This window comes from Balaenoptera physalus (assembly GCF_965194825.1).
Source record: "Balaenoptera physalus genome assembly, chromosome: 5".
Lineage (NCBI taxonomy): Eukaryota > Metazoa > Chordata > Mammalia > Artiodactyla > Balaenopteridae > Balaenoptera > Balaenoptera physalus.
Window position 1 is genome coordinate 25,267,723 of NC_138884.1, and position 13,022 is coordinate 25,280,744.

General features: G+C 35.2%; 1 protein-coding gene across 9 annotated transcripts in view; it reads left to right on the top strand.

The window, feature by feature from the left end:
* BANK1 (B cell scaffold protein with ankyrin repeats 1) overlaps nt 1-13,022 on the top strand; it is a 498,899-nt gene that overhangs the window by 198,638 nt on the left and 287,239 nt on the right. For all 9 annotated transcript variants that reach the window (XR_014263843.1, XM_082462342.1, XM_082462343.1 and 6 more), the window contains exon 2: nt 5,720-6,118. Coding sequence is in view for 8 of the 9 variants with exons in the window: in XM_082462338.1 (XP_082318464.1) it covers nt 5,720-6,118 (399 nt within the window). In the remaining variant the exon portion in view is untranslated. The remainder of the gene's footprint in view (nt 1-5,719; nt 6,119-13,022) is intronic.

The following is a 13,022-nucleotide window of genomic DNA, read 5'->3' on the forward strand; positions in this document are numbered from 1 at the left end:
AGAACTACTGTTGAGTCTACAATGTAAATGTTACTCAAGGACAAGCTACTTTCTAGAATAAGGCCCCTTTATTAACTTTCTGTGTTTTGACTCAACATGGTTTCATACAACAAGATTGGAAGGTTAACATAAAGACCAGTTACTATCTTCATAACCGTGACAAGTTAATCAATGTGATCATCAGTAAAATAAAAATAACAAGGCCAACTCCGTACACTTTTATGAATATTAAGTGAAGTAATGCATGTTAAATGCTTAGGAACATACCTGGTACATGGAACATCTCAATAAATAATATTTGAGAAAATTAAAGAGTAAAAGCCTGAGATCATTTAATCCATAGAAAAGAAAGGGCTAACATTTAATGCTAGTCTTAGTTTCTGAAAACTGTCAAACAGGAGTTTACTAAGTACAAGTCAAATATAAATTTTAAAGGAAGGCACAATTTCAGCACAAGAAAAAATGGCCATAGAGTATTGCGAGAGACTTCCTGTCTAATTTTCTTGGGAAGTTTTGAAAGATGGGTTATGATTGTCTTTAGAATTGATTTCCTGTGGTTGTCTTCCTATGGTAGTGTGATATCCAACCATGTAATGTGGCGGTATTCATTCTGTACTTCAACACATCCTCGTAGCCTAATGTATAGTTTTATTGATTTAGGTTTCAGAGTCAGGAAGGAAGTTCTAGCCTAATGTATAGTTTTATTGATTTAGGTTTCAGAGTCAGGAAGGAAGTTCTGTGAGTTCTTCATAGACAACGATACTCTTGGAGTATATGGTTTATTTCCTCTTTTTTCCTTGATGGGAAACCAGAGTCCTAGTGAGCTTTCACATACTTTGCATACTTGATTTTAACTCGTAGGCTGCTTAATAGAGACTAATCTAGTTCATATCACTGCAAAGAATCTATTTTAATCTTTTAGATAATGTTATTGTGTCCTCTACTGTTAGAGGTTAAAAGTACAGACTGTAGGGTCAGACTGCCTGCATTGGAGTCCTAATCCCGGTACTGATTCAGTTTTCCCATCTGTAAAATAAGAGTAACATTAGTACCTTAAAAGGGTAAATTTTGAGAATTAAGTGAAATAATATGTATAAAACAGCAAGAGTCCTAGTTTATTTTAAGCACTCAATAGTTTATTATTAGTTTTATATTTACCCTAATTATTCTATAATTAAACAGCAGCTTACTCTGGCTATATGTAATATAAGGTAAACTCTTCCTCTGCTGTTCCTCAAACATAAAAATATTGCATTATGATACGATGTTTGTGTTTGTTCAATAACTATTTATTTATCATTGAGGCTAGGTGAAACACTACATAGAGAATAGCAGAAATATGCCGATGATTCCTACACAACTTGTGTATGATTCCCATATGTTTTCTGCCAGATATTTTTCTCATTCTGTATATGTAAATCTATTTTTAAATTTTTTGTTGAATATCTGTTCAAAAAATTGGGCTAGGCATTGTGTAGGAATCAGTGAGTTGAAAGAGGAAACATCTTCCTTGGGGATACTATTTATATCATGAGAAAAGATATAGATAATTCAGTAAAAATGCAAAAGCTCTCAAAATCATTGTGGCGTTAATTGCTACAACAGTGGTATAGAAAATACATGCTCTATATCCAGAGTGAGAAAGATAAGTGTGGAATGTAAGAGTTTTGGTGTTTTGTTCTTTGTACTCATGATAATACCTTACAAACTAAATTTTTAAGAATGGTTACTTTGTTTTATACAGTAATACAATTTTACAACAAAAATATAAGCTATATGGAAGAGTAAGAAAAAAGGAAATCATACCTCTCTCAAAATTTTATCTCTCACAAACAACTGTTGCTAACAGTCAATGGAACTATGGTGTATTTTGATTAGATGGGCAGGATTATTTAAAAGTGAGAAATACTCTATGTGCTCTTTTTAAATAAAATAAAGTAATGTAAAGTAAAACCAAAGGACATTCATTTCAGATAAAAATTTTTTTACTCGGAATACTTTCCAAGTTTATTATTGCTTAAGAAAAATGATGATACAAAAAATAGTAGAAGAAATTGAGTCACTTTTTATTCAAATTTAGGCAGTGTTAAATAGCTGAATTCTATGAAGGATGGTGTTAGTGCTTTATACTTTCTCCTCCGCAAATACTCAGTTTTCCCATTCTATGGATACTTTCATTTCCTCAAGATTTTTAACATTTGCATTTTGTAGTGCCATCATAATCCCCTTGATACTTAGTCTTTGATCCATATGTATATGTATTCAACTTACCATGTGTTCTTTTTTCCAAAGTTTTTTACATTTTCATTTTGCTTACTTTGGTTCTTCTATTTGCTGACTGGGTTTTTTTCTTTATTTAAATTTTTGATTATAGTTACACAGGCATATTGAACAATGATAAAACACCTATAATGAAAAGCAGCAGTTCTCTGCTCTCCCCCTCCCCAAAACACAATTCCATTCCCTCTGGGAAACTTAAGAACCATCATTATTTCAAATTTTGTTGTTGTTGTTGTTCTATTCCATGTTTCTAAAAGATACATTTATACTACTATTTCTTGATTTACTAATTCTAGCTATTATCTGTTGTCTTCTGTAATATGCTGGATAAGGATTTCCAATCTATTAGTCTATCAGACTCTTTCCTTGTTCTCCAGTATATTTAAATCTCAACTTGTAGTTAAGTCATTAATCATATTTTACATTATTATGATTGTCTTAGTTCATTTAGGCTGCTTTAACAGGATACCATAGACTTGGTGGCCTAAACAATAAAATATTTATTTCTCACAGTTCTGGAAGCTGAGGTCACGGTGCCAGCAGGTCAAATTCTGGTGAGGTCCCTCTTCTGGGTTGCAGATGGCTGACTTCTTTCTGTGACCTCACGTGGCAGGAAGTGCAAGGGAGCTCTCTGGAGCCTCTTTTATAGGGGCACTAATTCCATTCACGAGGGCTCCACCTTCATGACCTCATCACCTCCCATTGGCCCACCTCCTAATACCATCACACTGGAGGTTATGATTTCAACATATGGAATTTGGGGGAGGACATAAATATCCAGTCCATACAATGTACACATTTACACTGTTGATCCAAATAGTATATAATGATCCTGCTTTCTTTTTTGTTTTGTTTTGCTTTGTTTTTCTGCAATTAATTTTTCTTCTTTCTTTTGTATTTTACATGTAAAAGATTATAATGTACCTATCTTTAAGTTTTTTCAAAATGTCCAGTCAGAACTGTCAAACTTCTGTTAGCATTTTTTCTCAAGTTTTCAAATATATGATACAATCTTACGATTGTTTTATTTTCTTTGGATCTCCCTCCCAAAATGCTCCGTTCATCTATTAGAAGTCCCTATGCCTCCTGAATAGCTACCATCCTGAAACTTCCTTTTTTCTTTTGATATTTTAATTGACTTTTTAATTGCCATATAATTTACATGCACAATCTAAGATATACAGATGAACAGATTTTTATATATGTATACTTTGTGTAACAACCACTCAGATCAAGATATAGAACATTTTCAGAACCCCAGCAGGCTCCCTTTTATCTGCTTCCATTCATTAATCCCACTCCCAAATATTCTGATCTGTATTGCCATGAATTTTTTTTTCTATTTTTGAACATTTTATAAATACAATCCTTCAGTATATACTTTTTCTTCTTTCAGTCAACATTACATCTTTGGATTCATCCATGTTGCATGTAGCAGTGGTTCATTCTTTTTTATTGCTGTGCAATATTCTGTAGTATGAATACACTATAAAATTATTTTTGTAAGAGCTGTTTTATAATTTATTATAATATGCCTTTGAAATTGCTCTGAAAAAATCTACCAACCTAATATTTTTCTCCTCTTGAATGACTTGCTTTTCTTTCCTAGATATATGAAGAGGCTTTATAATAATCGTTAAACCAAGTGAAATTTAATCAAGATGTTTTCTCTAACAATTTTTCCATAGAATTGGTTCATTTTTCATCCATATTTTAAGGATTTTAAAAATTGTATTTTAAAACTTTTAATGCATCTTTTGTTCTCTTCTACTTCAGGTTTTTGGATTATCTTTATATTGAATCTTTTCCTTTTTGGCTCTTATCCATATATATCAGATTTTTCACCAATTGCTTTAATTTTGTTGCCTCTTTTTGTGTTTACTATGAAAATATGAAGCTTTACTTTGAGGCCAGAAATGAAAATATTATCTGTGTCTAATCTAGTCATTGCTTTTTCTAATTTTTTATCTGGGCAATGGTATTGCTTTGGCTCTCAACTTGTCTTTTTATCTATTTATTGTACCCTTTCAAATGATTCTTCTAAAAATATCAAATCAATATGTCTTTAAACTTTGGTTTTATTTAATCAATGGTTTTTTAATACTGTGAGGGACTTTTCTTGTGTTTTTCTTCCCTGCTTATGATTTCTGCTAGTCTTTTCATGCTGTGTTACTTTCATTATTATGATGATCATATTATTACTGTTAATTTTGTTGTCATCGTCTCTTTCAATAACTATGAATTTGTATTGCTAATCCTTTCATCTTGCTCATGATTCTCTTAGCTCAGTCTAGGCTTTCTATTTGCTTAATATTGTGTGAGTAAATTATTCCTTAAATTCCCCTCCCTAATTGCTACTTTTTATTTTCCCTCCAAGTTGTAGTTTGAGAGACAAAATCTACATTCTAGTCAGTTGTAGTGGCCTGAGAGAAAAGAGGAGGAGAAGGAAGATCTGTGAGTGTGACTCTCAAGTTGGAGGTGGTGGACTGTAGTCTCTAATGGGACCTTGTCTGCAAGGCCCCTCTCCAATGCCCAGGGATGCTCTTGAGTTCCTGTGCAATTTGACTGGCTTTACTGACTCAGCCTTGAGCCTTGGCTTGTTTAGGATTCAGCCTTTCCCGCTTCTGCAGACACCCCCGATCAGTTTCCAGCTGGGGAAGAGATTCATGACCACCCTGGCGGTTTTGGTGGTTTAAAAGTTTTTTCATCAGTGCTGGTTTAGGGTAGGAGATAGGTTTAGGATTAGTACTGCCTCACCAGAACCTCCGATTTATTTCATCAACAACAACTTTTTAGTTTATGGCATGAGATAATACCCCCTTAATTTGGTTTTTGCTATTGAATTTTGTTCTTTAAAAAATTTTTTATTTTGTTGGTTTTCTGGGCATGGAGTTATGTAATCTGTTCTTGATGTACCCATCTTTACCTGGAAGAAGGATTTTAAAATCCTTTAATGTAAATTGTCTTATTTCTTCTCAGAATAATCTGATTCATTAGGTAGAGTTTATTTTTTTTTTAAACCTTCATTTAGTTGGTGAAGAAATGATGGCTGAAAGGAATTAAGTGCCATAATCTAGGTAAAATTTTGTGGTTACTGGCAGAGCCATGCCTAGTAGCCCAGCATCCCTAATCCCACAGAATATTCTTTCCATTCTATCTCAAGGCCTCTCATGTATTTCCATTGAGCTTCCTAGATTAACATTTGTGCAGTGAGTACCGTGTACCCTTGCACAGAGCATGAACTCTGTGTTGCATCTGAAGGATTACTTTACTCCCATAGGATTCTGATGGGGATAATATGAATTATATTATTGGTCTCTGGTATAAGCAAATTAATATATTCCCTAAAGAATACATTTAATTCTTTGAAAAATAATAATATAACCTGCTGTTAGCATTCAAATATATGAAAATTAATTTATTATTTTCTCCTTTCCAGAAAATGCAAAAGACATCATCATGATATATGAAGAAGATGCTGAAGAATGGGCTCTGTACTTGAGAGAAGTTTTTTCACATGTTGTGAAAAGGGAAGCAATCCTGTTATATCGCTTGGAGAATTATTCTCTTCGGGATTTGGAATTGCTAAATTTAAACTCTTACAAGTGTAAACTTTTGATATTATCAAATAGCCTGCTTCAAAACCTATCTTCAAAGAAATGTCATTTTCTAGAAAACATACTGCATTCGCCAGAAAGTGTGGTTACTCTGCTGTGTGGGATGAAGAGTTCAGATCATCTTTACAAATTATTAAATATCTCCGGAGGCGGATGGGAGATCTCAACTGAGCAGGAGCCTGAAGACTACATCTCTGTAATCAAGAGTATCATATTCAGAGGTAGTGTTGCCAAACTTTATTTGTTTGCTTTTATTTACTTATTTTTATAATAAAAAATCGGAAGTTTTTTTGAATCAATGAATATCTGATGTTGGGATTAAAAAAAAGAACAATGAAAGCCAACTTTATTTAATGGTATGTTACACTTTCCTCAAAATGCATGAAGGTTCTTAATTTTTAGCTTTATTCCAGCCAAGGCTTATCAGTTGTTCGAAAAATGGTTTAAAATTATATTTCTTAGGGCAGCCTGTATGAGATCATACTTGGTAGAACAAATATGGTATGCTAGGTTATATGTCAGTTTGGTTCTAGCTGATTTCTTAGTTAAGTAGTGAGGCTTGAGTTAATGTTGTCTACCCTAGTATTGGTACCAGTCAGTAGCAGTCCAAGGTTTGAAGGTCTGAGTTATTATAGAACTGTAGAATTTCCCTTGTGCCGATAATTGTATGATATCATTACTGTGGTATGATATACTGTTATTTTCATTAATTTTAAATAACAAATTTCGTTTTAATCATTGAAGCATTGCGTTAAAGGGCGGAACACAGGGACCTGTTCATTAATTAATTACAGTTTCATGTAATAGTCAAAACTCTGAAGCTTCCTAGTGTTAAAGCTTCTCCCTCCCCCAGGGCTTCAGCCTTGGTGTGGGAGGGGTGCTGTGCTCAGCTGCTTGCCTGTTTTTCTCACCTTGCCTCTTGCCTTTAACTTCCAGGGTTCCAGCTATGGTTTCCTCTCCCACAGAAAAGAGGTGGGGTTCTTATCTTCTCCTGGCCACATCACATATGAAGTGCTGGCTCTTTTTCTTGGAGCATGTTTCTGGGCTCTGTGGAGATCCCCTCATTCCCTGGGGGTGTCTCACCTTCAGTTCCTTAATGAGACAAACGTTTCCTCCTCTAAGCTCCTAGCTGTGGTGCTCCACCCCGTATAGAGTCTTAATATTAATTTCTACAGCTTCTTCATATGTCTCTTTTGATCAAAGTCACTGAGATATCTCCCTTCTGGCCCTTTCTCACACCTGGCCTACATCTGTCTGTAAAATCATTCGTTTTTCTTCTGCCGTGACAAACTCGGGGCACACAAGCCATTCCCAATAGAGCCACCACCATCCTGCCCTCAGAGCAGCAATGCACCACAGCCTCTTGCCTTTAGTCATTTCCAAGCATGGGTCTAGCATGAGTCTTGGTGTCCTGTAAAGCCAGAGAACACCTGTCAGTCCCAAAGGCTCTGCTGGAAACCCTTGTCCCTCTGCTTGAGGATGATGATATCCCTCAGTCTTCCCTGTGGAGGATCGTGGGACTCACAGCACATCAGCAACTCTCTTTAAAAAATTTTCTCCCTATTCTCCAGCATTCCAGCCTCTTCAAATTCAATACTTCTTAAGCCTTGTTTTGGTTCTCTATTGTTACATAGCAAGTTACCTTAAACTTTAGCACCTTCAGACAATGATGCTATCACAGTGTCTATGGCCGAGGAATCTAGGAGCAGCTTAGCTGGGAGGTTCTGGATCAGGGTATCTCCAGAGGTTGTGGTCAAGCTGTCTGGAGATATAATCCTCTGAAGCTTCCAGTGTTCACTTGGGGAGGATTTGCTTCCAACAGGAGCTTACATTGTTGTCAAGTTTGTTATTGTTTTTTAACCAACTCTTGGATGAAAGTCGCCTCTAGTAGATTCCTGAGGAAAAGCAATGTTTCTGAAATCTTGCATCTTCCAAAGTGTTTGTCTCTTGTCTTATACTTGAAGTGCAGTTTGACCGAGGACCATGTTGACCATGTTGCTCTTCTTTCTTCTAGCATTGTAGAATTTAGGGAATTCTTATTTGCCTGGCAGACTGAAGGATTCTTCATTTATATGTGAAGTCTAGTGACTTCACTAGAGTGTTATCCTTGTGCTGACTGTTCGGGACCGTGTTGCCCAGGGATGTGGTTACTTTTTTGTTTTTATTTTCCTTTCTTTTGGGGGGGTCTTTTCCCCAAGATGTAGATTCAATATTCTTTTATTTCAGGAACAATTTCTTGACTCATATCTTTAAATGTCTGCTCTTTCTTATTATTATGGTTTTCTTTTTCAGGGATTCCTTTTACATGTATGTTGGATTTATTTTTGTCTGTAATACGCTCTACAATTTCTCTCTAATTCTTTTTGATTCTTTATCAATATCCATTTACTTAGCTTGTATTTATCATTTCAATCCTTGCTACTTTCTTGTGCTTTCAGTACTCTCTCTTCCCCTGTATTATTTCAAATTTCTCCTTCATTTTTATGTTGCTTTTACTTTTTTTTGTTGTAACATTTGGTTGAGCCCTGGAAGCTTACAATGCATTTCTTGTTCTTGTCTTACCAACCTCACCTTGACACCCTGTATTTCTGCAGTACATAATTGCTTCAAAAAGGTAATTGCAATGCATTACATTTAAAAAATTCACGGTGAAATGTTTGGTCACAATTTTTCACTTCTTTTATGGCAATATGTTTTTAGTATGTGATTCTTTATGTGTAATTGGTTTTCTCTCTTTCTCTCTCGTAGCATCTTTATATAGATCCTGTGCTGGTCCAGTTTTTCTTTTGTATCACTGAACAAAGTGAGTTTTTCTTGGTCTAGCTAAGGGAGTTAGAAAATGTGGGTTTTGTTGTTTGTTCTTTTTTTTTCTCCCCCCACAATGAAAGACTTTACTTCTCTGTTTGTTTTCACAGATATAGACTACTTTCTACACATATGTCTTCTCTATATAGTTCCTCATTTAGCCTCACTTTTTCTGCTTTTTGGAACCAAACCACTTCCATAGATGCTTCTACCTGAAACTATTGCATCATGTCTACAGTATAAAAAGGCATGGCCCCTAGCCTTAGTGAAAGCTATGTTTGTTAGTTCTTTTTGAAATCTGATTTTGGAACCATTCTTTTGACCTGGAGGTCTAAGAGTTCACTGTTTACCATTTTCAATAAATAGGACATTTGCATAATTGTTTCTCATTCTCTATGTTTTGGGATGATTTGCAGGAATAAAAAAGGGGAAATGTTGACTCTACACTATAATTTTCAAACTGGCAGTCGTCTAGTTTCCAATCATCTCTGTTATTTTTTATTTTTGTTTAGTATTCCACAAGTACATTGAGTTAGTTTTTTTGGTTGCAAATGAAAAATGTTACAATTGGAAATTATAGACAATTTATTACTGTAAAATGCACATAAGATACAAGTAATTTCATGTTAATTGTCTCCCCTGAAACAGAGGAGCACTAAAAATTTGTGGCAAAATTTTAAGTGATTCTCCACACCCATCATTTTTATTTCCTTGAAGAATTCAAATTTTATTGGCCATTTAAATTATGATATCACTATTGTGTAAAAATATTGAGGAAATACATTTTATCTTCAAATTGTATTCCTATTGATATTTGATAGGAGAAAATCTTATACATTATGAACAACATGGGACTACTTATGAAGACACTATTAGCTCTCATCTTCCCATATTCAATTTTTAGACTCTGATTTCTTATAATAATTTAGATGCACCTACAAAATAGAAAATATAACAGTGTTGTGTGGAAAAAAAATCCAAAGATGATAAATTTGTCTGAGCTACAAGCATGCAACCAAAATGTAGACCTATAAGCAATTTGTAAACCATGCATAAAATAACTTTTATGTATAGGTTGTGTCCCTTGACAAAATTGGTATTAATTGCTGTGGTCTATGCAATAATAATTTGTTTTCATAAACAGCTTAAATGTTGTGCTACATTATTTTATGTTTCATATTGCCATTTGTGTTGAATACATTAAGTCTGGGGTTTTAAAAAAATGGGTGAATTAGTATGAAAGATGTGAAATTCAATTTTACTGTCCTTTTCCTACTTCCCCTCTATCCCACAGAGAAATTATTCAAGGAAGAAAGGAAACTTATTATTCAGGAGCATTATATGATATAGGGAATAATAAGAATGCCAGAGAAATCATGGAAATAATTAAATGTTCTAATATATTCACATAAGAAAGGCAAATCAGAGGAAATTTTATAAAACTTAATGAAAGAGAAAGATATTTTGTAATTAATCAAGGCTACAGGAAACTTTTTAATGTTAAAAAATATGAAAAAGATACAGTAATTCATGTTTATTATGAGTATTTTATTTCCTTTGAAGGAATGAAGCTAAATTTCCTGTCTCCTTAATTTGCAGATTGGGAATAATACTAACCTGTATCTGTTTTCACCTTTCTGTGTGTAGAATGGGCAATTTGACCATATTTCTTCCCTTTTTTTTGTCTTCTATTTATTTCTTTAATTTTGGATCTTTACCTTGTTTTCTCCTTCTAATCTTTTCACATGTATAGGTTTCATACAGCATAGTTTATATGTAATATAAATTAATCTGATCTCAAATGTATATAAAATCAGCTAACATTTCTGAGTGTTGCCGTTGTGTATTTTGTTGTTTATAAATCCTTCCCTTAAAAACAATGTGTACCAGTTCCTGTGATCCCAGCACATCTACTGGTTCTCCTTCCTCCCTTTCTCCTGCTTTCTTCTTATATCTTTTGCCATTGGACCCTTTCAAGCTCTCTGGTTTATTCTCAACAGTTAACTCAGCTCTCTCCAAGCTTTATTTTATCATATTTTATATGTATATGAAAATATAATATTCATATTCGTCATACTTTCTTCATTGTCAAATTGTAGATGCAATGGTGTTGGGAAAGCTGCTAATACTTTCATGAAAAACTTTAACATTTTAATTTTGTTTTCGTATTATCAAACCAAGGCTTTGAAATTTTTAACTTCATTAAACCTAAAATAAGAATCCTTAAATTAAGAACAGCAATATAACAGTAGAGTTGTTGGAAAAACAAAACAAGAAAAACACCAGCACCACAATGCACTGAAATAAACCACACAGAAGCATTTGTTTTTCTTTCCTCTCATCTGAGCTATGTATTGTTGTAAAAGCTCTGGTTTGTTGGTCAATGAGGTCTCATGGCTTTTCAAATGAAGTCCATCGATTTTACATGGCCTTTCAGCTCCTCAAAAGTATGGCTCTAGCGTAGATGTCAAGGCCATTTCTTTTTTTTTTTCCTTTTTATTTTTAATATTTATTTATTTATTTAGTTTTGACTGGGTTGGGTCTTCGTTGCTGCGTGCGGGTTTTCCCTAGTTGCAGTGAACGGGGGCTACTGTTCATTGCGGTGCGCAGGCTTCTCATTGTGGTGGCTTCTCTTGTTGTGGAGCATGGGCTCTAGGCACACAGGCTCAGTAGTTGTGGCATGTAGGCTTCAGTAGTTGTGTCTCGCAGGCTCTAGAGCGCAGGCTCAGTAGTTGGGGTACTTGGGCTTAGTTGCTCTGCGGCACGTGGGATCTTCACGCACCAGGGCTCAAACCCATGTCCCCTGCATTGGCAGGTGGATTCTTAACCACTGCACCTCCAGGGAAGTCCCAGGCCATTTCTGTCATTACCATTAGTATAGGCATGTGCTGTACACTAAGGTAATTGTGTCACCTCCCATTGAACACAATCTCCCATTTCTGTCATTGTTCTTATGCTGCCTTCTTTATGTGGAGTACCTTTACCCATATTTTTAATTGAAATCCTGGCCATCCTTCAAGGTCAGTTGAAAGTCTGCTTTATCAATGAATTCATCTCAGATCCTTTCTGGTTGAAAATATTCTCCTCATCTCCAATTCTATTAAACTTTTATTATTGCTTATTTATGACTCTCCTTATATTCTTTGTAATTATTTTTGACAATTTCTTTTCTTCTCCTTATTACTTCTGTTTCAAAATTTAATGCTGGTAACTTTCTTTCTAAAATATTTCAGCACTTTAAACATCCAAAAAATAACAGAAGAGTACAAATTGTGTTTTTAAGTGCAGGTTTATAAATGTTTACTGGTGCAGTTGGGTTTTCACTTTGTTAATGATGCAAAGGTTTACTGTGGTATTCTTGTCAAGATTACATAATCCGAAATTTGGGAGGGTTCAAGATAGCAGTGTAGGAATATCCTAAACTCATTTTTCCCATGAACCCAACAAATCTACAACTATATATGGAATAATTCCATAAGAAAGGGACCTGAAAACTGGATGAACAGAGCCTCTACAACAAAGGGTAAAAGGACAGTACACTTGGCTCAACAGGGAATATGTCCAAGAAAACTGTTGAACTGTAGGAAACAGAAAACCTGCTCATAAAGGGCTCCTAAACAATGCACTCGACATGAAAACCATTGCAAAAATACCAGATTGAAAAGCCCACTTACTAATGGAGAGGCCATTAGTGGAGTGGAGAGGGTACCCACTTACTAATCTTAAAGCATCTGAAGCATTTGCCAGAGAGGCAGGAGCCAGTTCGGATGCTCCACAGAGACTAAGACACTGGCAGGAGGCTTTTTTTTTTGATCTCAGGCTACCTTTCTAATGCTGGCACTGGTAGGTGCCATTTTTGAATTCTCCTGACCTGTTACCACCAGTGGGCACACCCTGCTGAGAGCCACACCTACCCCTGTGCCTCAGCTAGACCTTAAAGTCAGGCCAGGGCTAGCCCTGCCCACCAGTGTGCTGTCGCAGTGTGGCTCTGCCACAACAAGAAGGTGCACAAAGCCCACACTGGGGCATCCCTTGAGCACCTGGCTCTCTTGGCAAAGAAAGACTGTGTCTAAGCCCCACAGGACGTCTCCTCAGTAAGGCCACACCTTCTAGACTGGGAGAGATAGCTAATTTACCTACTACATAGAAACACAGAGAATTAGGCAAAATGAGGAAAAAGAGGAGTATGTTCCAATCAAAAGGACGAGACAAACTTCAAAAAAAGATCTAAATGAGATGAAGATAATGAGATGAAGATAATATTTGATAACGAGCTCAAAGTTATGGTCATAAAGATGCTTACTGAACTCAGGGGAAGAT